Source organism: Castor canadensis, chromosome 17 (genome assembly GCF_047511655.1).
Source record: "Castor canadensis chromosome 17, mCasCan1.hap1v2, whole genome shotgun sequence".
Taxonomy (NCBI): Eukaryota; Metazoa; Chordata; class Mammalia; order Rodentia; family Castoridae; genus Castor; species Castor canadensis.
In genome coordinates, this window is record NC_133402.1 from 8,201,499 (window position 1) to 8,229,264 (window position 27,766).

At 43.4% G+C, this 27,766-nt stretch overlaps 1 protein-coding gene across 2 annotated transcripts in view; it reads right to left on the reverse strand.

Annotated features, from left to right (window-relative positions):
- Positions 1–27,766, reverse strand: part of Grin2a (glutamate ionotropic receptor NMDA type subunit 2A) — a 363,152-nt gene that overhangs the window by 151,723 nt on the left and 183,663 nt on the right. For both annotated transcript variants that reach the window (XM_074059492.1, XM_074059493.1), the window contains exon 4: positions 10,844–11,436. In XM_074059492.1, coding sequence (XP_073915593.1) covers positions 10,844–11,436 — 593 coding nt within the window. The remainder of the gene's footprint in view (positions 1–10,843; positions 11,437–27,766) is intronic.

Sequence of the window (27,766 nt, forward strand, 5' to 3'; positions counted from 1 at the left end):
TCCACCTTTAAAAGAATATCTACAAACTAATCCAATCTGATGAACGGGGACTTTTCTTGGGTACCCAGGATGTTTTTGCCTGTGGTTAATCCAGGTTACATACAAACAACTCAAATCTCACCTACAAGTATAATGAGGAAGGAAGCTATGACCTATGACTACATAAAATGACTTCTTAGTTCTATATGGCTATGTCCCAGAAATACATAGCTAGAACTTCAAATGCCAAGTTTATTTTGACTCATTTTGAGAAAATATGGATGAGATTGAGGAATCTCCCCAGTCTTGGGGATCCTCTAATCACAGAAAATCACAAAACAGCAGTTCTTATGGTTTCTCCAGCAGGTATAAGTAAGGATGTTGGACCAGCAATGTTATAAGCATAAAAGATAAGAGAGACCTATGCTGCTCAGAGAGCCACTTGTATTAACCCAGGTAGAATGATTCTTGGAGGTGAGACACAAAACTTCCAGCCATCCCTCATTCTAATGTCTGCCCATTTTAAGGGTCAAGTTCTTGCTTTGGTAATGATGACCAATAATTATGATGATGATAAAAGTAATAACCTAAACACAATAATAAACTGAATAAATGCTTAAAGAATTCATAGAGGTAATGTGAGGGAGTGACCCAGATGAGTTTAAGGCAATTGGGGCAGACTCTGCTTCACTTAAAGACGGTGGCCACTTCAACTTCCAGTTCACCATCCCCATTCAGGGATGTAGGATCATAATCATCAACTCTTCATATTTCTCAAAATAAGTTAAAATACAATTTTTGTGAAATCTTCCAATTTTAATCATTGAGAATTAGTTGACTTAAACACATACACACAAAATGCAGGTAGGTTTTCAGTCTGACAGTATAATGGGATTTAGAACCAAACAGAACTAGATTTGCATCCTGGCTCCATTTCATATACACTGTGTGACTTCTGTCAAGTCATCTTGACTTCTCTGGTGCTCAGTTTCCTCATCTGTAATAGACTTACGACTGATCTCTGGAAGTCTCTGCAGAATTCATCTACTTCCTCCTCATGCTTAACAGAATTCATGTTATATGGAGACTCCATGTCTCTTGGGAGAATCTGTGGGCTTGCAGGGAACATTAGGCCATTCCCAACTAAGGAGTCATTCTAAGTTGGTTAACCTTCTCCTATCTTCCTTCTCAATGATTGGGCCCAGAGCCCAGAATTAAGCCAGTCAGTATGTGGTAACACTTTCAAAATGACTATTAGGTGATGGGCACATCACCTAATGTGGCCGTGAACAAAGAAGTCATCCCAGGTATTACTGATAGAAAACGTGAGGGAAAGAGGAAGCTACTTAGAGAGCAAAGACTGTATTCCCCAAAGACTTAGAGAATCAGAAGAAAAAGATTCAGAATCTTGGTCATACTGCACCTGAAGTCTACACTACCTGTGGAATTTCTGTTGTGTTAAATAATTCAACCATATAACTTTGAATCACTTGAAGGAAAACCATTCCGACTCACACCTAAAGGTTAAAGTTAATGAATTTAAACTCAATCCCGCATGGGAGGTAGATCTTCTCCTTGGAGTACATTCACATTTCTGTTACATCATGTATTAAAATACATTTTCTTACATAATATAACTTATTAAATGAACTTTCCCCACATCTCCATTCACATAATGGTCCATTAATTAAATTTTCAAAAGTTCCTTTTATAAGTAGTGATGGAAATGAACACATGTCTCAGGACAGCTATTTTCTACCATGTGGGAAATTGAGCAAATGTGTGTTTATTCCTTGCGTCTGGCCAGGACTTGACCAAATGAAGCCAATCCTCAGGAAACTGGCTCTGGTGGCTTGGACAATATACCAGACTTTGGTAAATCTGCCAGTTCATTCACCAAACTTTGGGGCCTGTGTAGAAATGTGGCTAGCCTCCCATGCCCACGCAGAACACAGCTAACTCCACCAAGCTGGGAAGTGACTCTTCCATCCCTGGGATGCATGCCAGGGTTTGAGTCACCAGGAGCCTGGACAGGGGGCTCAGCCATACATGCAAGGGGACAGCACCCACATGACAACAAAAGAAGGAAGAAGCAGAGAAGCTAGAGGACAAAGGCAAAGAACAGATGAAGAGTCCCCTCCTGGCTCTCTTGCTCCCACCTGGCAGGAATGACAGGAGGGCTTCTGTCCTACATATAAGGAGATAAACAGACAGGTTCTCTACCAAGAAAGCAAACCAAGGGCAACCTGCAAATGTGCTTCCCTGAGCACCTGCCCCTTCACAATCTGCTACACGCTCTTCCCTTTTTATAGAAAGGATACTTAACTTTTTCACTTTGTGGGGCATCAGGTGCTTCCCAAATCGTGTCCAGAATGCAACAAAAGCAGAGGTTTTTACCATTCCTGAACAATCGCCTTCTCATTTCTCTAGATCCAAAACGTGGCCATCTGTGTCATGGCTCAAGCCCAGAGTGGTGTTGGTTTCCTGTGACTCAACGGATTCACTGCTGGGATGATTGCCTGGTGACTCATCACATAAAAATGTTTACTTTTCCATTATCCATGCACTGGTTAACACCACCACTACTGTTACTTAACGCCACTAGGTCGCACTAAGTCCAGATACATTAGCAACGGCCATAGACTTTGTATCTTTGAAAGATTTGGATCATGACGTCTAGCATGTAACTGACACGATGCCACATGGCGGACACCTACCAGGTTCCACAACATCAAAATCAGGACAAGAGGCTGTCCATGTGGAGACAGGTAGCTGGACTTCACAGCCCAGAACTTTCTCTCCAACATTCCCCTCCCTGTTGGAGGTTATTTACCAATTGATGTGGAAGTTCTTCAGGATCTGAACCCAGGTCCTCCTGACTCTTCATTCTCCCCGAGGCAATCTTACCAAACCTTAGAGTTGTACCTGCCATCAACAATCTTGAACCCTGTATATTACAGCTTTGGTTTGAGTTCAGACTCTTCAAATGCCTAATTGAGATTTTCACTTGGATCTCACAACAATGTGTTTAATTTAATATGTCTGAAGTTAGATGCTGTTTCTGATTCCCTGTCTCCCAGTGATTTTACCCAGTTTCTTCTGCTTAGTAGACAGCATCACTATCCTTCAGCTGTATAAGTAAAAAATACTGATCACTGTATATTTTTAATACTTCATGTTCATCCATCAAGTCTATAAATCTGTCACTTCAAGTATGTATTAATCCCATCACTTATCTCTGAATCTACAGCCATTCCTCTAATCCAAGTTACCATCTTCTTCTCAACTTACACCCTTGTGCTTGACTGTGCACTTAACTCATTGAGACCTTCCACCCCCAATATGCACCGTGTCAGCAGGCACCAGAGGAACAAAGAATGGTGCTTTCATTTGCTTTATTTTTTTTCACAGAAGTGAGTCGCAGCAAATAATTAGTATGTATTACCAAATTACCAGGTTTCAAAAATGAAAACTCCAGTATACAACCCTGGAGGAAATAGCTCAATATGCCTTTTTGCTAGGCATGCTGGTTCCAAAGACTTACATCAGGCCTAAGGCAAATTTGAACAATATTTGTGCTTTATGTGTGACCCCAAAACAACCTAAACCACCTTTCCCTCCAGGTAAGTCACAGCCAACTTCTGGTCCTTTCAAGTTGCCAGCATCAAGTTTCCAACATTTGTTGAGCTATTCATTGGGTGCCAATTGGCAATGATTGACTTGCATTGCAGGGTTGGCATACGGTGCTTTTGACTTCCAGCCAAAACAGGGAAGGCTGTGTTCCAGGAAAGATGGCACAAACAGAGATGATGCTGGAGAGAGGCTGTTGACTAAGCCTTCGGGCTGCATACCCAGGGGTCTTCCCACCTCTTTTGGGCCCATCAGGGCACACAGGGAGGCCAGACCGAGCTGTGTATGTGATCTAGGGAAGGAGAATTAACACCTGTAGCAAACTAGATTCCAGATGCTCGGCTAAATGTTTCATGTGCATTTAATTGTCTCCATGGGTCTCTGTGATTGGAACATTCTCTGTGTATAATCAAGAACATGGAGGCTCAAAAACGAAGTTAAGCCACTTGCCCAGGATAGCCAAGAGAGTTTGAACACAGCACTGTTGAAATCCTCACAGAGGCTGGTAGAGCATACTTTGTTCTCAGTTGCCCCTGCCTCTGGATTCTCTCACAAAAAAATCTCTTGCAGATTTGCTTTGGGGCTCAGCCCTTTTTCCCCATTCCTGGGCTCAGAGTCTCAATCAGACTCATTGTCCAGCCCACAGGATGACTTGGTCTCTGGACTGCCTGCTATGGTTGATGGAAATGTTTGTTGAGCATATGGCGATCCCACAGATAAATATTTGTAAAGAGTTATCACGTTCACCCAGGGAAGCTTAACTGCGGTCAAGCTCACAGAATTAACTGAGCAGACAATTTTATTGGCATTAAAAAAGAAACCAACAGTGATATTTCTGATTATCAAATAAAATTATGCCAACCAGGTTTAAAACAATCTCTTAGTGGGTCATGAAAGCAAAAACTTTTCCTATGATTATTTTAGAAAGAAAGATTGAAAAAATATCAATGTAATTTGGACATGAATGAAACTCTTCTTCACAGCTCTTCCATCTTTTTCCTCTCCTGTCAGGGTAATTTTCAGTGTTGTTGCTTCTTCAGAAGCCTGACTTCATAAATCAAGAAGTTAATGTAAAACACCTAAGTGGTCAAATCAGGTGTCATCAATTAGGACCACATAATTTCCCTTTGGTACTAATTCATAATGTCCCTGGAGAAGATTCTTTCCCACTTATTTATCCTATAGATATACGCGAGTCCTTCATATGACTTCCAAAACAGTAATTCTCCATGTCCTGCTCCTGTACCTAAAATAGTACCTTCAGGATGTAAGTTGTAATTCAGCTGCTAAAAAATAAAATTGAGCCAGGGGCAGTGACTCACACCTGTAATACTAGATACTTGGGAGGCAAAGAAAGGAAGAATCATGGTTTGAGAGCATCCAGGGCAAAAAAAAAAATGTTGACAAGACCTCATCTCAACCAATCAAAAGCTGGATGAGGTGGAATCCACCTGTCATCCCAGCTAGGTGAGAAGCACGAACAGAAGGATAACATTCCAGCTGGTTCAGGCACAAACATGAGACCCTGTCTCACAAATAACTGAAGCAAAAAATGCTGGTGGAGTGTCCCAAATGGTAGAGCACTTGTCTAGCAAGTGCAAGGCCCTGAGTTCAAACCCCAGTACCACCCCCAAAAATATTAAGTAAAATAAAATAAAACTGAAACACGCTTTCATTTCTCTTTTCCCTACTTTGTGTATAGGTTATAGTGTGTCCAGAATAAATTAAAGTGATGATGATGGCAATAATAAGATCCAATGACCTGACAGTTATTTCTGAAAAGTCTTCTGCATACCAGTAACCATGCTAAGTGTTTTAAAGATACACTTTCATTATTCAGTTCTGCTAAAATGAAAATCTTGGTCTGTTTCTCTGTCTCAGTCTCTCTCTCTCTCTCTCTCTCTCTCTCTCTCTCACACACACACACACACACACACACACACACACACTTACTTTAGAAAAAAATTCTGCTTCAGAGTGGTTAGTAACTTACACTTTATAGATAAATGGCAAATTAACAGTCGAGCCACATAGCCATGAACCCTTGCCTCCATGTTACACTGTCCCTATTCCACCAGCCACATTCCCCTTAAGGCAATCCTTTGGCAAGAAGAAGTCTTAGGTCTGAAAAAAATCCACCTTCTCCTTGCTATGATCTCTCCCTCTCTCTCTCTCTCTCTCTCTGATGGCACTAGGGTTTGAACTCAGGGCCTCATACTTGGTAAGCAGGTGCTCTTACAACTAGATCCATTCCCCCAGCCCTTATGACCTCTTTCTCAATAAAGGTAATGTGCATCCCTCCAATATGAAAGGTGAGATGCACACAGACACACACATGTGCATGCATGGACACACATACACATGCACACAAGCACATACTACTTACAGCCTAGTTCTGCATCTGATAAAACCACAGTCCTAAAATGTGATATCATCTTCATTCAGGTCTACATGAACGAACCAACAGACAACATGGGTATTTAGTGGTTAGAGCTTGAAGCACCAAGGGAAAGAATAAAAAACTACCAAGAAGCCTGGAAATAATTCATAGAACATGACGTCATCCAGTCCCCACTCCTTTTCTGGAAGTGCTGGGCTCACCATTTGTATTCATAGTTAAAAAGAAGTGTTTCATTCCTGGTGATGTGGGTTGTACAATGGGTCATCCACTGCCACTGAACCTCAGAGAAGACAAGAGACAATGCTTGTCCCAGCATTCACATGAAGGCTTTCCCGTGCCTCTCCACCTGTGGGTATCTGAAATATTTGTGACCAGAACTCTTCCAGATTTGGGGGGTTTTATTTTATTTTGGATTATTTGGATAGCTTAATGAGATATCTTAGGAATGGGACCCACATCTAAACACTGGAGTCAGTTATGTTTCCTATAAACCTTATCTACATAGCCCGAGGATAATTTTATACAATATGTTTAGTGCACCTGCATTTTCACTGTGACTTGTCACATGAGCTCAGGAGTAGAAATTTCCACTTGTAGCATTATGTCAATACTCAAAAAGTCTTGGATTTTGGAGTGCTATGGGTTTTATAATAGCAACCCATTAACTGGTTCTCCATGTGCCAGGCACCGGTCTAAGAGGCACAGGCTTCTCTTACCCCTGCATTGCCCATAAGAGAAAAGTTGAGAGACTCATACAGAGTCTTAGGTCTAGAAATATGCAAATCAGGGACATGAACCCAGGCAGCCTGGCACACGTGCCCACACTCTTAACCAAAACCATGTTGGTTGCTTCCCAGGGGACCTTGTCCATCAACGAATGGGTCAGATTCGGGGGAAAGAACTGATGAACAGTCTAGGATTCACACCAGCAAAATAGGTAACTGTTTACCTTCACAGTTCTGGGTCTTACCCGTGATGCACCTGTGCCTGGCAAAGGGACAGGTGTGTAACAACTTTGCAGTAGCAAGGAGGAGGTTGCATAATAAGGCTAGCTATTTTTGAACTTTGGAAAATGCTGACTGCTCTTTTCAAAGTGTCTTCTATAAAAGCAGGAATATTAAACATAAAGAAAATTTCCTGTTTTCCCCCCTGAAACCAACAGAGGCAGGAACAGGTCCATGGCAAGATCATGAAGAGGCTGGCTGTCCTTGATAAGGAGCCCCCTGGTACCACACCCAGCACCATGAGCAATGAATCATTGCTACAATATTCTAACTGCATGAGCTCTGGGTATGCAACCATAAGCTGTGTCTTGAGGTCACCAAGCAACATGTCTGGCTAGCCCCAAGATTTTCTCAACCAGTCAAAACTAGACCCCAAATTCCCTCCATAACTCATCCTGAGATCATCATTGAGCACTCATCTAAAGCCACTTGCATCCTCCCTACTATGCATGGGAAGTCATAAGAGTTATTTGTTTAGCAGGTGCTTTGCAAAGTAAGACTTGTTATCTAGTGGAAATGTATTTTTTGATGCTTGAAGTGAGAAACCCCTGACTCAAGACTCCTGGGATCCCACTGGCCAAAGTGATGAAACCAATTCAACTTCATATCCTTACCCAAATGTTCTTTTCTCTCACCAACCTAAACATTATCAAAGGAGGATGGGCAGAGAAAAGATGGAACACACACACCACACAATACAAAACAGCACTGAGATAAATATGCTGGAATTATAATATACCATGTTATAATTATATTATCTTCACAGTGATCTTGCAAACACAAGGTTGAGATAAGAGGAAATTTCACTGCATTAAATGTCATTAGGGGACATTTACAAGATACTATAGATCAGGTGTGTGGTTTCATATGCATCTCTATCACAGGTTCAAAACCATGTACATGTATTTCAACATGGGCCAAATTCATTGTAGTGTTTTTTTCCTTCCACAGAGAGAAAGGAATTAAAGTAGGACCAGGGCTGTGCTCAGAACTTCTATATTATCACTAACATTTTTTTTTTAATGTCGAAGACAATGTGACATGTCAACCTTTATTCTCTGTGGTGAGTATCGGGTTGGGTATTTTGTCAGATTCTGCACTACTCTCTTTTTCAATATTAAAAATAGAAATCTTATAACCTGAGTTTGTCTTTAGAAAATTTTTTCCATCTTCATCAGATTGTATGGTCTCTGAGGACAGAGTTTATGTCTTAATTCGTCTGTGTATTCCAGGGAATAGCACAGTATCTGTTGGGTGGTCTGAATGCTAGATGGAAGATAGAAAGGTGTAGCACCCTGAACTCTTTTTAACTGCTTTCTTTGGGTTTTCTCCAGCTACCTGGAAGTGTTCCACTCTTTCCTGGGTGGGTGTGAGGAGCACTGTGGGGGAGGAGTTGTCAAGGAGAGCTTGCTTGAGCCACCATCCAGTTTCATGCCCTGAGTGAGCACCACCAACCCTCCGTGGATAGAGGGATATTGCATTTGACACCAAGCACTGAATGACAACTTACCATACTTGAACCTTTGCTGCTCTGGGGCTGAAATGCCATTTACAGAACGGTTGCAAATGGCACAGCAGCACTTTCCAGCCATGGGATTTTTTTCCTAAAGAATAGAATTCAGGGTGGTCCCTGGAAAGGGATTTGAATGTCTTGCCAACATTCCTCTCACATTCTTTTCCCTATATATATTGCATTTCAATTACCCTACAATCAAGTTATGTTTCCATCAAAATTAAACATTTCTGAATCTTCCAGCTGCAGACACATCTTCTTAAGGGGAATATGAATTCATTAGCCCAGTCCTTGCCTTTGGGCTGGCAGCAAGCCTGCCTCTATAAGAGGTTCCCATGTCTTATACTAAATTATCTGACTTCCTTCCTGATATTGGACATTTATTTAGAATGCTGAAAGTGGCAGTGTGGAAACAGGATCACTAAAGAGGGGACAGGAGAGGAGAAGGGAAAATGTCAAAGGAGCATGCCTTCTTAATTCAAGAGTTCATTTTTTTTAGGTGTATGTTAATTGTAAAGAAACATATTCTACTCCAACACACACACACACACACACACACACACACACAGACCCAGTTCAGAGGTAACCTCTGAAAGGTAGCAGATTCAAAGTCTTAGAATCTTCCAGAGATGTTTTAGAATGATATAGTTCTCCACAGACAATCAATCAATATGAACTGTTGATTAATTTCTCATGACCTTAAACTTCACTGATCACTCTGAAAGTTATTAAGTAATTACCAGTTGGCAGGCACTGTGCTAAGCAGCACCTATGCATCTCTTCACTTGTCATGACAGCGCCTAGAATATGGTCCTCAAAGCAACCAGTAATGCCCAGGCCAGAAATATCAACACCACCCAGGAACTTGCTAGAATTGGAAAATCCTACTACTACTCTAGAAACTCTGTGTCTAGCCATTTGTCTTAACAAGCCCTCCCTGAGATTATCATGCATGCTAAAGTTTGAGAATGAACACCTAAAAATTATGGGCTGTTATCAACACTTTGAAATAAATGCCTGAGGCCCAGAAAGGTAAGGTGATTGTTCAAGTACTATAGAAAGCGGATGAGACAAGATTTGAATCTGGACAAGTTCAACTCCAGAGCCCAGTTCTTCATCCCAGTGCCACACTGCTCATTATCTAAAGAATGAAGCACTGATCAACTCAGTGAACATCAAGCAAAAAGCATGCAAAACGGGCGCCTGACTTATTATTCTAAATCACAGCGGCTGAGTCATAATGACAGGCCACAGGGAACAACCACACTTCCCAGAAACAGAAAGTTTAGCTTAAATGTACACCATGGTGGCAGTAGTTAAATAAATTATGATACATTCATATGATAGAATGTAATGTGACTTTAAAAGTGATGATTGCCAAGATTTCCTATGACCTACAAAAATACTTAGATTATAAGAGAAGAAATTCAGACACAAAGTCAGAGACCAAAAGCACCAATGTAGGCAGTTTTCCCAGCGCAGACCATGCTGCCGAAGATGTGGGAACCCGGATGATTTCACAAACTGTTGGTGTGAATGTAAATCGATACAGTTATTTTGCAGCACAGTTTGGTGATAGATATTTAAATTTAAAAAATGCGTATGCCTTATGACCCCAGAATCACACTTCTTAGAATCAACCCTAGAAAAAAATCTTCATACATGTGCATAAAGAGATGTGTGATGATTGTCACTGCAGTGTCACTTCTGATGCCCTGATAAAGGACAACTGATTTCCTGTCATTATGCAGAGTGAATAAATAAATCATATTTTACCCACACTGAAGAATGTGACATGAACATTTCAAGGAATTTATATATGCTTGAGTTAGAGGTAGATGATGATTATGGTGACGATAGCTAGATGGATAGATAGATGGATAGACAGACAGATAGATAAAAAAGGATGGATGGATTAGATAGATGAATAGATAGAGATGGATGGATGGATGGATTAGCTAGATAGGGATGGATGAATGGATGGATGGATTGGATAGATAGGTAGACAGATGGATGGATGGGTAGGTGGGTGGGTGGATGGATAGATGGATGGACAGATAGACAGAGAGTTCCCAAGTGAGGGTTTCCCAAGATATGTTGTTAAGTAAAAGTTGCACAAAACAATCAAAATGTGATGTTACCTTTTAAAAAGTAAGATTAGAAAGCAGGAAAAGGGAAAGGGGGGCAAAATCAAACAAAATCAAAATCGTGGAAGTACATGCACAAAATTTTCTACTTGCACCAATAATGTGTAAACAGTAACAACAACAAAACTCTGATCCCACTTTGGGACACAAGCAAAGAGCCCTTCCTTACTGGTGCAAAGTGTGGAGCGGGGCCTCCGGCTTCTCCGTCTGCCCATAGCAGCTGGCCTTGGCCTCAGGGATGTAGGAGAACTTGTCCAACATGGAAGATGCAGCAGTGGTTAGGATGCCAAGACCGTCCCTCACTCTTGCTTCCAGGCTGTAGTCCCAGTCATCATAGGAGACTGAGATAAGTCCTGAGGGAAACTCTTTGGGGATGAGCTCTGTATTCCCAGAGACCAAGCTGGGAACAATCCAGAAGAAATCATACCCAGTGAGGCCAAGGGAGCGAGCCTCACTGAGGATGAGGACAGCCTCGTCTTTGGAGCAGTAGAGCAGGATGACAGAAGAGTGAATCTTCTTCAGCTGGACTTGTGTCTTTGCATCCTCAAAGGAAGTGTCTAATGTAATCACGTTCTGTATGTCCCATCCCACAAAGCTGTTGTCCACTGTGGTCTTGATGAAGCTGATGAAGTCCCTGTAGCCAGGAAAGATGGTGGTCACCAAGGAGAAGACATGCCAGTCGTAATCCTGCATGATCTTCAGCATGACCGTGGCTTGTTGCTGGATGGACGCTCCAAACTGGAAAAAGGTAGACGTCGGATCCTGTCAATAGGTAAAAAGAAAGCAGAACAGAGAATGAGGCAGAAAGTAGTTTATATGGAGCTATTTGTCTTTATGGGCTTCTTCCTAGAAGTAAGAGGAAAACAAGGCATGTACTCATTCCTGAGCACCTACTGTATGCCAGCCTCTGGAACAGATACTGAAAATGCAGAGATGAAAGAATTCCCTGGGATCAGGGTCCATAGCCCATACAGGGAAGTTTGTCTGTTATTTTCACTCTCTCATCATCTCCTCTCCTCATTTTCTTCTAGATCCCCCATCCTTTGAGTCCACATGGTTCCAATAGAACAAATCCATCTGGCCCCCAGGCTCGGGATGGGAAAATGAAGCCAACAGAGACAACACAGCCATCAGTAAATGGAGATGGATTACCAAGGATGTATTTGGAGTCCCTGGAGTCTGCCATTTACCCTGGACTGCTTACTGAGCCAACAAACCCCCATGTTCACACAAGCCAATGTGAGTAGAGTTTCTGTAACTTACACTTAAGAATCCTGTGTAACATATACTGCAATAAATGCTATGTGAATATCCATCTGTTCAATCAACAAACATTTGTTGAACACCTTACTATGTGCCAACACCGCTTTGGGAAATCATGGACAGACACAGACATGGTCTCTGCTTTCATGGATCTGATGGAAACTTAAACTGTAGACTGAGATAACTGTAGGAATCTTGAAGTATTCAGGTGAGGAATAGAGGAAGTAGATAATTAGAAGAGCCACAAGGGATGGTTTAACCATTTTAGGAACTATAGATAAAGGATTTCTGGCTCATGAAGTAGAGAGGATGAAATGAAGCTGAAGAGCTTGGCAGGACTCCATGATGTAGGGCCAGTCTGTGACCACACTTACACTCAAAGTGACACAGGCTTAAGGGGCTTCTCTCTGTCTTGACATCTCCACAAACTTACCATCATAAGAACAAATTTCAATTTAGAACAATGGATGATGATATAGTTGCACAATTTCCAAACCACCTTCACACCCTTTGCCTTGTCAAATCTCCACAATGATCCCATAATATGAAGTCAGTATTATTGGCAGAGAGAATGAGGCCCAAAATGGTTACATAGCAAGTAAGTATCTGAACATAGAACCTCAGATCCCACATCTGGTCCCCTTCCCCATACACTGCCACAGCCTTCTTGGGATCATTTAATATCAGTAGATAGCGGATGCATAAACCATCTAGTCGACTGCTGGCCTGATGCAAAAATGTCAACTGAACAGAAGCTATGCCTCTGTATTACAGCAAAGCAGGATTTGACCAACGCCTAAGGTATGTCTCAAAGGGTCTTCATCATATTATAGCCAGGCTTTCATCTTGCAGTCTCTATTTACCATGTGCATTTAACACTGCCTCAATTCAGTAGTATAATTTAAGGGGATTCCATTCCAACTCTTTCTCTCTCTCTCTCTCTCTCTTTCTCTCTCTCTATGTGTATGTGTGTGTGTGTGTGTGTGTGTGTGTGTGTATGCTCTAAGTGTGAATGATTCCATTCATGTCTTTCAGAACAATACTTTGTAGCTCTGCATTCAATTCTTTCAACAAGTCTACTTCCTTCTCCCTGTAGGTGCTCACTGAAAGTTTTATCTGAATGGGCCAAAAGCTATCATTCTTTAAAATACTGCTTTTCTGAAATGCATGGGTTTGGAGGATAATTTGAATGCAGCATGGCCTGAAGGCAGACTGAAGAAACGGGAATAAATAAATGGCTTCTGGGTACCTTCCAACATTATAGTCCTATGGATTTTACCTAATTAAATAAATTAAATGGGTAACAGATTTAAAGACTTTGGATAATTATTTTTCCCCTACAGTAGCTTTTGGAGAAATCCAATATTCTTGAATTGATTAATCATTTTAAAACACATCTCAATAAGACTGTGAGCCCCTCAAGGGCAGAGATCTTCTTGTCCCCATCTCTAAGTTCCCAGAACCTGGTAGAAGGCTCGGCCCATCACGTCAATAAGTGAGTGATGAGGGATGCATGAGTGAGTGAGTGTGTGAGCAAAGCCTAAGAGGAATGTCCTTGACTTAAACCAAATGCGAAAGAGGGAGAATTCAGTATTGGAGATTGTATTCCGTATAGCTCTTGAATGTCACGTCCAAAACAAAACAAAACATTCAATATCATCACCTACACCTATTCACCCTGAGAAACCATTACTCCATCCAAAGTCCAAATATATTTTAATGTGTTCTTTATTGGTAAGGAGAGGAATACAGAAGACCTATATGCCCCAGCAGTTGTCCACAGAACCTTATTACATAACAAACAAACAAATAAAGGCTATAATACATCAAGCCCATCCACAAAGACAGCACAGAAGTAAAGCCTAAGGACTGTTATAGTTGTCAGCCTCACACAATGTCAGGTGTCTCTTGAGGTGGGAATGCAGTGTTCCAAACTGAATTACAAAGAAATGTATTGACTTCAGGGATGCTACCTTCCAGAGCTGCAGAAGGCAAAGGTTTAGCATCGTCCTGTACTGAGTACACGGATCACTGGCATTTGTGACACGCTAGATGTGGGTGGAGTTTGGGATCCTCTATGTCCCTCACTTCCTGGACTGTAAGTTGGGCATCCCAGTGTACCACAAGATACTTCACACATGGAGTGGAGCTGTAAGCAGTTGCAGTCTTGTCTGACTCTCCATGTATGAAGGAAGGTGTGACCAGACAGTGACTTCATGAAGGAGAAACACAGGGACAGCAGTTCATTAGTCCAGAGCCAGCTTGGCCCAGGCCATCTGTGAGACAGTATGTGCAAAGCCCTGGCCCTGTGCCACTCACACTCTCCCGACCTGCACTACTCTAGCATAAGCTGAATGTCTCTTGTTGTCTCTTACCTGACCCTCTGTTAGGGTTTGGATCTTAACTGTCCTCCGAAAACTCACGTGTTGAAGGATTGGATCCCAACGCAGCAGTGACCAGAGGTGATTGGATAATGAGTTCTCTGACTTTATGAGGAGGTTAAGCCATTCATGGATTCACAGGTTAATGGGCTATTGGGATATGGTGAAAACTGTGAAAGGAGGGACCTGTTAGAGGAAGCAAATCACTACGTGTGCCCATGTAGGATATTTGTTGTCTCTAGCCCCTTCCTTTCTCTCTCTTTTTGCTTCCTGGCCGCCATGAGGTGAGCTGCTTTGCTCCACCAAGCACTCCCTGCCATGATATTCTGCCTCACAACAGGCCCAGAAACAAAGGAGCCAAATGATCAGTTCTTAAACTGTAAGCCAAAATTAGCCTTTCTTCTTTTAAGTTGATTTCTCTCAGGTATTTTGTTACAGCAACAGAAAACCGATCATCAACACACCCTCGTTAACGACCTCTCCACAAGACAGATCACAGGATGCATTCCAGTCTTAATTGTGTGGCCTTGTGAAAAGCTGGTCAACCTTTTCAAGCCTTAATTTCTTCATTTGTAAAACAGGTGCAGGTATAGTAATGATCTCCATAGTTAATATGCAGAAGTACTTACTGGATGAGTCAGATTGCTCACAACTGTATTGGCACCATCTAATCTAATGCCACTCAACACTTTACTAAGCTTGCCCTAGAGTTTTGCCCCACTTACAGATGGAGAGATGGACTCAGAGGTACAGTGACTCTTCCTGGGTCACACAGGTGGTGAATCAGGTGTGTCTGCTTGTGAGATCCCAAGTGTGTCACTCCTGCGTTATATTGATGCGACGATGACACTTCCTCTTGGAGCTGACCAGTTAAGTGATCTTCCCATGTCAAACCATCCATGCAGTGTTGGGCACATATATCAAGTACTCAGCAAATATAGGCATGGTTATTTCCCCGATGGGTCAGAACCCCTTTCTATCTCATATCAGAAGACTGCTACCCACACCCAAAGGACTCTGGATTTGGAGCATCTCAACAATTCACCCTATTCATGGATGCCTGATTGAAATCCCCATGCCACTCCCCTGTTCTCCAGTCACCTATGGCTCCCAAGGCCTTCCACATTAGGTTTAGACTTGCCAGTCATGCACCATTTGAGCCTTGTGGTTGAAATACCACAGGCTCTGGGGGTCTCTCAGACCCGAGTTCAAGCACTGACTCTGCTAACTAGCCATGTGTGACACTGGGTAAGCACTTCACCTTTCTGAGTCTGAGTTTCTTCACGTATGGAATGGGCATAGTGACTACCAGGGCATGAGGTTGCCATGAGAACAGGGTGAGCTGACAAAGATCAGAGGCTCATCTTGCCATGCCTGACTCCAGCAGTTTGGCTCCTCCTCTCCATATCCTCTCCTACAGACTGAATGGACATGGCCAGAACCCTAAAGGGTCCTCATCCTGTTTTAAAGCTGGTATCCTCAGATCCACAGACATCCCCACCACCCATGTATTCCCAGTCCAGAAGCCTGTGTGAAAAGAAGGAACTATCTATCCCCATTATAATCATCCCATGCTTTGGGGAGAAACCATCACTATCATCCTTCGTGGGCCTCACACGCTATTCTGCGCCACTCTCATTTCTATTGGCATCTGAAACTTCACCTTCAAAAACCCTATGGACCAAAGGCATTGTATATGTTCTTCCTTCTCAGAGGGATGGAAATGAGAAGTTGTTGCAAAACGTAATTGCACTGTGAGGCTCTGTCATATTTAGCTTTAGGTGATTTGGGGACTGGCAAGAGGTGATGGGGAATTTTGGCCACATTCCCAGGTCCTGGCAGCAGATAAGCCAAATGGTCCTGTCTTCTAAGCTTCTGCACATCCTTCCCACTTCCTGCCTTGGTGGTAGAGGCGGTCCCTCTGCGCTTACCTCCTCCTGCCATTGCCTGCACTGTGGGGATTTGGCAGATCAGTCTCTGACCACCTCTGGCACTCAGCTTCCTTAGAATGTGCAGCCGGGGAGAAGAACAGATTTCATACACCCACTTTGGTTCTGAAGCAAAAAACAGTTCTCTCCCCATGCTCACTGCTCTGCAGAAGACAGAACAAACTGTTTCAAACACAGAGCGAGGGAGGTGGGGGAGGTGGGATTTTGGGTGTCTGCTCTACACTCTGTGTTTCAGTCCCATGCTAAGTGAGGTTTCATTCAATTGGGTCTAGACTATTCTAGAGTTTGTTGAATCCCAAGAGTGACACACCTGACACTATAAAGTCTGATAACTAATAGAGTCTAATAACAACTTTCATTTAACTATTCTGAAACCATTTACAAAAGTTATACACCCAGTATCTCTTTGATCCTAACTACCTAAGAGGTAAAGCAAGGAGCCGTGCCCCCCATAGATGGTGCTCTCATAAAGACACAGGAAGAGGTGAGGTAGATTAACCTAAGATCCAAGTGGTCCCTTGGTAAACAGTTTGGTTACTGCAAGGTGCATCCAACACTCCCTTGCACACATCAGTTACTCTCATTCTTGGTTACCATTAAAATCACTTGGAGCTGAGACAGAGAGAGGGAGAGGGAGAGGGAGAGGGAGATGAATAACCATCATGCAATCTCTTGAGGCACTCAGTCAGAAAACTGATCCGTCCCCCCAAAAAAGATCCCCCAGAAATGGGAAATCAATGCCAATGGTTTCACATGCAATTGGCAATCAATTCAAGGAGACCAAGCTGAGAGCAAAGTAAATCACACCCAAGTGCCATATCCTAAAGGCATATAACCCCCATCTCCATAAACACAATATTCCACCTCACTCATTGGGACATTTCATGATTTACCTCTATCTCTCATTTCACTTCTCTTGGAAGGGTCTGCCCTGCAGTCAACCACCACCCAAGCTGAGAGGCAGCCATCGCCTCTTTATCACCCCACAGATTTCTTTTTTCCTTTCCCTGTTGTACCTGCCCCTGTTCAGACACTTGGCAGTTCTCTCTCAAACGGAAGAGGGTGCCTTCTGTCTAGAGCTCCTACCCGGTCTCGTTCCCTCCCACCACTCTCCTCACTGCTACTGGACCTCTCATTCTAAAGTTCAAATCAGAGCATGGTGCCCCTCACTGCAGTTTAAATTTTTCAGCAACTCCCGCATCTTCAGAACAAAATAGAAAGACACACCAGTCCCATCCCAGTCTGGACTCAAGTGTCCATAGCACGTGACACATTGATTATTGGGTGAGCTAACGAAAACAAGACATGCGTGCATGCCAGGAAGACTAAAGACAAACTTTGCTCCCCCCACCAACACACACCCATCAGCTCCCAACACATTGGCTCCATCACCTACGAACACAGCACTGCATCACAAGCAACCTCCACTCCCTAGGCCATTTTATGGTTTAAGTTCCATCCCTTCATTTTGCTCCTTTCAGGAACAAATCTGCCAGCATATTCTCATATTCTCTCTCTCTCTCTCTCTTTGTCTCTTTCTCTCTCTCTCTCTCTCTCTCTCTCCTTTCTATCTTTGGTGGCACTAGGGTGTGTAGTACTTACCACTTGAGCCATGATCCACTCTTATAACTTCAGTTTGATTTTTTTTAGGTAGAGTCTTTCCCTTTTGCCCAGACTAACCTTGAACAGTGATCCTCCTACCTCTACCTCCTGAGTAGCTGGGACCACAGGCATATGCATTACTCTCAACTCTATCAGCATTCTTTGAAAATAACTTAACACCATTTTCCTCTGCTCTCGCCTCTTCCTCTTCAAATGAAGTTTAATTTTTCCTTTATTTTTAAGCTTTATTGAGGCATAATTGACAAATAAAAGTTGTGTTTATTCAAAGTGTACACGACAATGTTTTGATTTGCATATACATTGTGAAATGATTACCACAATAAAGCTAACTAACATATCTGTCACCTCACATAGTTTTCCTCTGTGTGTGTGACAGGAATAGTTAAGATTTACTCTCTTATCAAATGCTACCGCAACACACTATCTACTACGGTCCCTACACTGTTCATTAGGTATGCAGAACTCATGCCTTTTGTAATGGCAAGTTTGTACCCTGTGACCAGAGGCCCCACCCTCCATCCCTTGGCAGCCACCTTTCTACTCTTTCTCTGTGAGTTGATTTTACAGCTCACATGTAGTATTTGTCTTCCTGGGTCTGGATTATGATAATTCCTTCCAGATTTATCTATGTTGCCACAAATGGCAAGAGTTCCTCTTTTGTAAAGATGACTAATGTTCTTTTTTTTTGTATGCTTAAAGTTCCTCCTTGTTCATTCCAGAAAAAAAAACCCACAAAAAATAGAAGAAAAGCAAAATCATATAAACTTCCATCACCCAAGAGATGGTAAATGGATGGAACTGGAGAACATCATTCTGAGTGAGGTTAGCCTGGCCCAAAAGACCAAAAATCGTATGTTCTCCCTCATATGTGGACATTAGATCAAGGGCAAACACAACAAGGGGATTGGACTATGAGCACATGATAAACGCGAGAGCACACAAGGGAGGGGTGAGGATAGGTAAGACACCTAAAAAACTAGCTAGCATTTGTTGCCCTTAACGCAGAGAAACTAAAGCAGATACCTTAAAAGCAACTGAGGCCAATAGGAAAAGGGGAACAGGAACTAGAGAAAAGGTGAGATCAAAAAGAATTAACCTAGAAGGTAACACCCATGCACAGGAAATCAATGTGAGTCAATGCCCTGTATAGCTATCCTTATCTCAACCAGCAAAACCCCTTGTTCCTTCCTATTAATGCTTATACTGTCTCTACAACAAAATTAGAGATAAGGGGAAAATAGTTTCTGCTGGGTATTGGGGGGGGGAGCGGGAGGAGGTGGAGTGGGTGGTAAGGGAGGGGGTGGGGGCAGGGGGGAGAAATGAACCAAGCCTTGTATGCACATATGAAAAATAAAATAAAAAAAAAAAAGAATTAAAAAAAAAAAAACAATTGAACATTTCCTTCCATTCTTTTTAGGCAGGGAGACTATGCCTTTTACATAGCAAAATATAATAAACAGTAGAAAAGGAATATATTATGACTCCAGAAATTTTAGAAAAACTGTGACACCTAAAGAAGAAATAAACCAAAGATGCAAACAATTGGGTTAATGACAAATTAAATACACTATAAACCGTGCAAAGCGCAAGCAAGTAAATGAGTCAGTTTCACTAATTTTTAATTCCTCATGTTTTCTTAGACACCTTAGAAAAGACAAAATATTGCACATAAAAGTAACACCAGGAAGCTATAAAACTGCATATAACACACCAACTTTTCCTTTATTTTTACTTAGTTACTTTATTCTTTTAGGAATCATTATAGTGTAAGAGCATTTCACTGTGACGATTCCATAAACGGCTACAGCATACTTTGAACAAGTTCACTACATCTGTTATATTACCTTAACCCTTAACCCTCCCCTCCTACTTTTTCAAACAGTTCCTGGTGGGTTTAATTATGTTATCTATCTATCTATCATCTATCCGTCTATCGATCTGTCTATCCATCCATCCATCCATCCATCCATCCATCCATGCGTCCATACATCCATGCATCCATCCATCCATCCATCCATCCATCCATCCATCCATGCATCCATGCATCCACCCACCCATCCATTCATCCATCCATCCATCCATGCGTCCATGCATCCATGCATCCACCCACCCATCCATCCATCCATCCATCCATCCATCCATCCATCCATCCATGCATCCATGCATCCATCCATCCATCCATGCATCCGTCCATCCATCCATCCGTCCATGCATCCATCCATCCATCCATGCATCCGTCCATCCGTCCATCCGTCCATGCATCCATCCATTCATCCATCCATCCATCCATCCATCCATCCATCCATGCATCCATCCATCCATCCATCCATCCATCCATGCATCCATGCATCCATCCATCCATCCATCCATTTATTATACTTCAAGCCTGTTCACCCCCACTACCCTCTCCTTATCGTCTCCCCCTCCCAGTGACTCCCTCCCGACAGTCCCCTTTTTACACTCATGTCCCATCATTATTTTATTTTACTATAATCATTATCACTATTATTATTTTAGACCAACAATCTACATATGTGCTGAATAATGTTCTATCATTGGTCCTCTGTAACCATGGGGTTTGCATCTATGGATTCAACCAAGCATAGATTAAGAATATTTTTTAAAGTTACATCTGTCCTTTATCTTATCATTATTCCCTAAACAACACAGTATAACAACTCTTTACATAGCATTCACAGAGTATTAGTTATTACAAGTAATGTAGAGATGATTTAAGATACTTTCAAGATTATGTGTAGATTATATGCAAATGCTCCATTTTATGTAAGGGACTGAGCATCTGTAGATTTTGGTATCTGGAGAGGGAGGTCCTGGACCCAGTCCCCCACAGATGCTGAGGGATGACTGTGCAGCACATTTTTAAGAATAGTGATATCGTTCTCTTTGGATATATACCTAGAAGTGGAATGGTGGATCACATACAGAAGTCTAATCTGTAGTTTCTGTTGGATTCCCCGTGCTTAGATGCAGAGACAAAAAGAGAAATGGGACGCTTAACTCACAGTCTGCACCTGCTCTCTCATATCAGAGCACAGGGGATGTGTATTAGATCATTACAAACAAAAACTCTACCAGTTGGAGTGGGGAAGGAAATGTAGCCTTCTCAAGCTACCACAACTACCACATCATCCTAGCCTGGGCTCCCAATACAGCACCTCCTAGCAACACCTGACTATTTGCACTAAATTCAAAGTACTAAATAGAGTTAAATCTTGGGTTTCTTAGGTACTTGAGCCACATTTCAAGAGCTCGGTTGTCTTTGAACTTTAAAACTGATGCTTCCCCAGACTGACTGGCCTTGCCAGTCAATCTGGGACAAGACCCATAAATTTTATCTAATTCACTGAGTGAGTCCAACAGGATCCCAGGTCAAAAACTCTAAACTAAGACTTCACAGTCTCAGCCAGGTTCAATTGTTGTTAATAGTGGTGAAGATGATATCTTTGACTATCAGATCCAAGGTCCTGCATCCATTACGGCTCTCTTAAGATCTCCACTTCCTACTTATTCCACAATCTCCGAATTTCCAGCACTGCTGCCTTTGTATCACAGCCCTCAGGCCTGGATTGGCTGTGGTTTCTCTGTCCAGGTTGAGAATTCCTGAGGGCAGGGCCTCCTCAGCACCATGTATAGTGCTATGCTGCTGCCTTGGGAATAAAACCAGCACCAGCATTCAGACTCTGCAAGGCTGTAGTGGGCAGGAAGGGAACCCAGCACTTCCCACATCTGAGCAGATCTGCCAGGTCCACTGTGTTAGAAAGGAACATTCACCTCTCTATTGCCTTTCACTCACTCAACAAATTGAACAAAGTCCAGTTGTGCCAGGGATTGTGCCCAGGCAGGGAATCCAGGAAAGGAGGCTACTAGAAGAAAGGTCCCTGCTCTTATGGACTGTGCCTTCTTATGAAAGAAGACAGTCAAGGATGAAGGGCATCAATACATAGAAGAATTTCAAGAACATCAGAGGATGTCATGGTTTAGGAGTGGGGTGAGACAGCCATTTTGGGTACCTGCTCAGCAAAAGGGAGCAGATCAAAAGGAAATGAAGGAAGAGGTAGCCAGGCAAACCCCAATGGTGAGGTAGGGGTAGGGAGACCATTGAGTACAAATGGCAAGTTCCGGGAACTGGAGGAAGGTCGGAGCAACTGAAGTTTAAAGAGCAAGGGAGAGTGTGGTCAGAAATGAGTTAGGACAGAAGCAGAGGCCATACGGCACAGTGAGTCTCCTGTAGTTCATGGTAAGAGGAATGCATCGAATTCCTAGGTCAATTTTATTCCAACTATTCTTCAGTGAAATGTCATTAGTCTCCAAGCAGGGAAACAGGGAGGGATGCTGGAACTTCTAGCCCTGTGCTCCCCACTGGAATTTTGACCTCTGCTAGTATGTGAGCCCATGTTGAGAATACAGCAAAGCTCATAGCTTCTTGCTATAGCATTTAACTCACTGGTACCCTAACCTCAACTACTGTGGCTTGAACTCCCAGGAGAGTTACCTGGGAATTCTAAGACCATTTTCCCCACTCCTCATCAGAGCCAGACATTCCTTCAGCAAGTGCAGCGATGCTGGAGAGAAGACTTTGTAAGTGCCTGGGGAGACAAATTCCTTGGTTTCTGCTACACCTGATTTGGGGCATTTCAGTCTTCCATTCTGCATTAATCACAACCATGAGTGATATTGCTCTCAGACACAGCCCTGCTTTCTCCATCGTTAGCAGGGCTGCTCAAGGAGAGACACCTGCTGGGATGCAAGCCCTTGTCTCTGTGCAAAGGCCCAAGCTGGCTTCACCTTGTGCTCAGTCACCCTGCAGGTGAGCATCCAACTCCAGGCTCCCGCGCAGGGTTGTTAGCAATTATAGTCTTCAACTAGGCCCAGCTCTTCCCGCCTCTCCCGCAGCAACCCTGTCTCTCACAAAGCCAGAGAGAAGTTCTGCCTGCCCAGAGGCCACTGGGTCAGGTGTCCAGGGAGCTGATAAGCCTAAGCAGTTGGCAGCATCTCCACTTTGCTGTCCTAGCTGTTCACCTGAGACCACCTTCTTCAGCCTCCTTTTCTTTGAGAAGTATGAGGCTCCCTGGCCACAGGATGGACGTTTGTCATCCTCACTACAAAGTGTTCATTCTTCCTTTACTGATAACGCAAATTTCCACCGAGCGCCATCAGTTCCTCTGTCCCAGGCAAGCCAGTTGGCTCACCTAGTCCCTGCAGTGTGTGTAATTCTGCTGGGGTCCCAACCTGGTTTAGTTAGACTGAGTCTCAGGATTTATGGAGAGAGAGACCAGGCAGTTTCTTTCACTGTTACGCTTGCATCTGGAAGGGTGTTCAGCCAGGATTTCTGGCGGCCTTCTGACCACCCCCCAAAAAAAAAAAACCCAGACTCAAAAGCAAAGCTGAAAAATGGAAAATTTTCAAGTCCTGATAGTGGGTTTTTGAGCAGCTTGTTCAAGCCACACTTGAAGCCAGCATACCCTTGTGGTCAATCATATACTCCAATTAATTAACTCATTTTGCTTAAGCTGATTTGAATTGGCTTTTCTGTCACAATGAAAGACTTTTTGGGGGAGGGGGTTGGACTGGGGTTTGAATTCAGGGCTTCCCACTTGCAAAGCAGGAGCTCTACCACTTGAGCCACACCTCCAATACATTTAGCTCTGGTTATTTTGCATTTGGATGGGGGGGCTCACAAACTATTTGCCTGGGCTGGCCTCAAACCCCAATCCTCCTAATCTCAGCCTCCCAATTAGTTAAGATTACAGTCATGAGCCACTGGCACCTGGCTACAATCAAAGATTCTTTTTCTTGTTTTGTTTTGGCCGCACTGGGGTTTGAACCCAAAGCCTCAAGCTTGCTAAGCAGGCACTCTACCACTTGGACCACTCCACCAGCCCTCAACCAAAGATACTTTGCTAGAAAAAAAATAGACTAATGTAACTTGTTCCTCACTCATCTTCCTGAAGCTGGATGAGGAGGATTAAGTAAAAATGGAGTATTTTCCCCACCCTCCTTCCTTTTTTTCTCCAGGTTCCTCCTCCAGAGGCCCTCCCTCTCTCCACTCATCTCCCTCTTCTCGGGCATGAGCTCTTCACCCTTCCTTTGTTTATCTGTTTTTCTTTCTGCAATATGCCCCTGAGATTGGTTTCTTCTCAAAGAGTCTGCCAGTCACAGCTGCCATGACCCAGACTTGAGACATGACAAGTTGTCACCAATAATCACAGCTTGTCATTAAGTGGTTACAGTGAGGAGAAAAAGCAAACAGTCTCGTTCATTAAGATTTTGTCTCTGGCTCTTGCAGATAGAGAGGCTGATGATGAACTGAAGGAGGCTGCTTTAGTTTTGGGAGAAGGGCAAGCCTAGGGGCTCCCCAAAACTCTTGCAAAGAGTATCTCTGGTGACAAGCATTCCCAGCTACATGGGAAGCAGAGATGAGAGGATTGTGGTTCAAAACCAATCTAGGCAAAAACCTTAGCAAGATCCTATCTCAAAGAACAAGTTGAGCATGATGGCATGTACCTATAAACCCAGCCATGCAAGAGGCAAAGAAAGGTTAAGTGGACCATGGCCAAGGCTGGCTCTAGGCAAAAGTAAGACTCTATCTGAAAAAAAGTAAATGCCACTGGTCTCTGGAAATATCTACAACCTGCCCTGAGAGCTCAGCCTCCAAAGGCAATTGCTACTCCCTTTGGGAATCTGGGTCCAATCAATTCTTTTCCTTCTTTTTTTTTTTGGTGATACTGGAGTTTGAACTCAGGACCTTGTACTTGCTAAACAAGTACGCATCTCCAAGCCTTTTGGATTTTAGTATATTTTTCAGGCAGGGTCTTGTGCTTTTTCTCCGGCTAGCTCCTACCTCCACTTCCCAAGTAACTGGGACTAGTGTGTGCCACCACACCCAACTCATTTTATTAGATATGGTTTTGCTAACTTTGCCCAGGGACCTCAAATCATGATCCTTCTGCCTCTGCCTCCTGACTAAATAGGATTACAGGTATGTGCCTCTACTCCCAGTCCCCCAAAAGGTTTTTGCAGTACTAGGGATTGCTCAGGTCCTAGTGCTTGCTAGGAAGGAACTCTACCCCTTGAGACATGCCTCCAGTCCTCAGTTTATGAAAGGCACAGACACTGGTGCCAAATAGACAAAAGGTTCAAGTCTGATCTACATTTGACGGGTGTATGCGCCTTGAGCAAAAATCCTTACTGACTCAGAGGCTCAATTTTCTCATTTTTAAAATAGGGGAAATTTTAGTCCCTACTTGAAACAGGTTGTTGAGATTAAAAAATGCAAGTATTGCTCTTAGCACACACGTTAATGAGAGCTGTGATTATTGTGGCCATGTAATCATGAAACAATCAATGACAATGATGGCAGAAAATCCAAACACTACAACCCACTGATGCAAATGCAGACAGTTCCCCATGGCTCTGTCATGTTTTAGGGACTGAGCATGAAGCAGGTGATTGACTTGACCTGGGATTTCAACCCAAAGTCCCCACATCCCAGGCGCTCCTTCAGTTCTGGGCAAAAGGAATTCAAGTGCATTTAATGTCAGCAAAGGTATGGTGGTGTTCCCATTTCACAACTGAGGAAGCAGAGGCTTGGAGAGAGGCACTTCCCAGACTTCAGTGAGCAGGGGGATCGTGTGGAGCTCTGGTTAAAATACAGACTCAGAGGGCAGAGACCGGAAAATCACTAACGCATTCCCAAGTGATTCCCAGGCTGCTGGTCCCCTGGCTGAGCTTTGAGAAGCAAAGCTGTAGAGGTTAGTCCCATGTCCAAGGTCATGCAGAGGGCATTTGTCAGCATGGTGGTACAGACTTAGAGGTCTGGCTCTCAAGCAGCCTTCAGCCATGGAGGGGCAACTTCTGTCTCTACCAGGAAGGAGTGGGGTTTGACAGAAGATGGTGTCTGCTGTCTGACATCCTCACTACCATGTATTTCCATCAGGTGCTGCCAGCTGAGGCAGTTGCATGTCACATCCTGTCAGTCTCCATCATCTTATCCAACAAAGCATCTTTGGGAAGAGGCTGTGAGACAGAACCTACTGCATGGCAGGGAAGGAAGAGGGACCACCCTGGGGTGATCTGTGTCTCTCCTGGAAAAGAAATGGAGCCACCCAGAATGAGAAGAGCCTGGAGAGGTGACTGCCAGTTGGCCAGGGTCCTTGGCCATCTGCTGTGTGAAAAATGAGCCCCTAGTGAAAACAGCTGCTTTCTCCTGCTGCAGATAAAGTCAAGCAAGTCTCTTAGCCTTTGTTTTCATCTATAAAATGGACCTGGTGGTTCTCTGGGGTTAGGGCCTCTAACATGAGATGAACTGGAGCTCTGAGAACTGCCAAGTGTGTGTGTGTTGAAAGGGGATTGCATGAACCTTCCAGATAAGTGACAAGAAGCCACCACCTCCTCTCTCCCCTCCATCTCCATGGTGCTCCCAGAGCACACTGTCCAGGCCTCTATTGTTGATCTCATCACCAGGTATTTTAAGTGTCTATTTAAATGTCTGTCTCTATGCGACCAGAGTAAAGCCAATTCATCTCCTGCAACAACACCCAGCTCAGCTCCTGGTATGGAGAGGAGTTTGGAACACATTTGCTAAAGACACAAGTAAATGGATGGGTGGATAGGTGGATGGAAGGATGGAGGAATGAATGGATGGATAGATGGATGGATGGATGAATGGATGAGTGGATGAGTGTATGGAAGGATGAAGTAATGGATGGATAGGTGGATGGATGGATGGATGGATGGATGGATGGATAGGTGGATGGATGGATGGATAAATGGGTAAATAGATGAATGAATGAGTAGATGGATGGATAGAAGGATGAATGGATGGAAGGATGGAGGAATGGATGGATAGGTGGGTGGATGGATGGATGGATGGATGGATGGATGGATGGATGGGTGAATGGGTGAATGGATGGATGAATGGATGGATAGATGGGTGGATGGATGGATGGATGGATGGATGGGTGAATGAATGGATGGATGAATGAGTGGATGGATGGATGGTAGGATGAATGGATGGAAGGATGGAGGAATGGATGGATAGGTAGATGCATAAATGGATGGATGGATGAGTGGATGGATAGATGGATGATGGAAGATGGATGAATGGATGGATGGATGGATGGCATATGGTAATGGTTTTCAGCAAGAGCCTATGTCCTCACTGCCATCAGAGTTGGTCCAGAGCACAGGAATGAGCTGTTTCCCCTTCCCAGTCTCCAGCTCACTCCCAAGACCTCCCTCTTCTCTGCTCTTTCTCTCAATTATATGGCCTCAATAAAAGCATCCAGACACAAAGGCCACAAAGGCCATTTATATGACATATAATCTACAGAAAGTAGATTAGTGGGTGCTGGGGCCTGAGGAGCAGGGAATGAGGACTGACTGGTAAATGGTTTCCATTTAAGGTGATGAGAAAGTTCTAGAACTACATAGTAGTGATGGTTGTATAACACGTGATACTTAATGACACCAAACTGTACACTTTCAAACTGTTAAAATGGTAAGTTTTATGCTATGTGTATTTCCCACACAAAAAAAATAACAAGACAAAAATAGCAAGCATGGCCTGCAGCTCAGACTGGATGCTTCGCCTAGGTCCTATCTTGTAGCTGGTGTGGGGCTAGGGAGCCCTTGGCGTTCATGGTCACTTGAGGCACTGTCCAGATGGCAAGAAGAGGTTCTGAAGACATAGAGGTAGCAGGCTGTCAACCACCAGCTAATAACTGCAGACCCCACACCTCACTGCTCCTCTTAGGTGTCTGAAGACCCCCCAAAGTTTTGCAATCATCAGTCTCAGCTACCTGACACCACAGAATCCACATCTCCAGTGGGCTGTGACAGCAGCCTTCCCTGTAG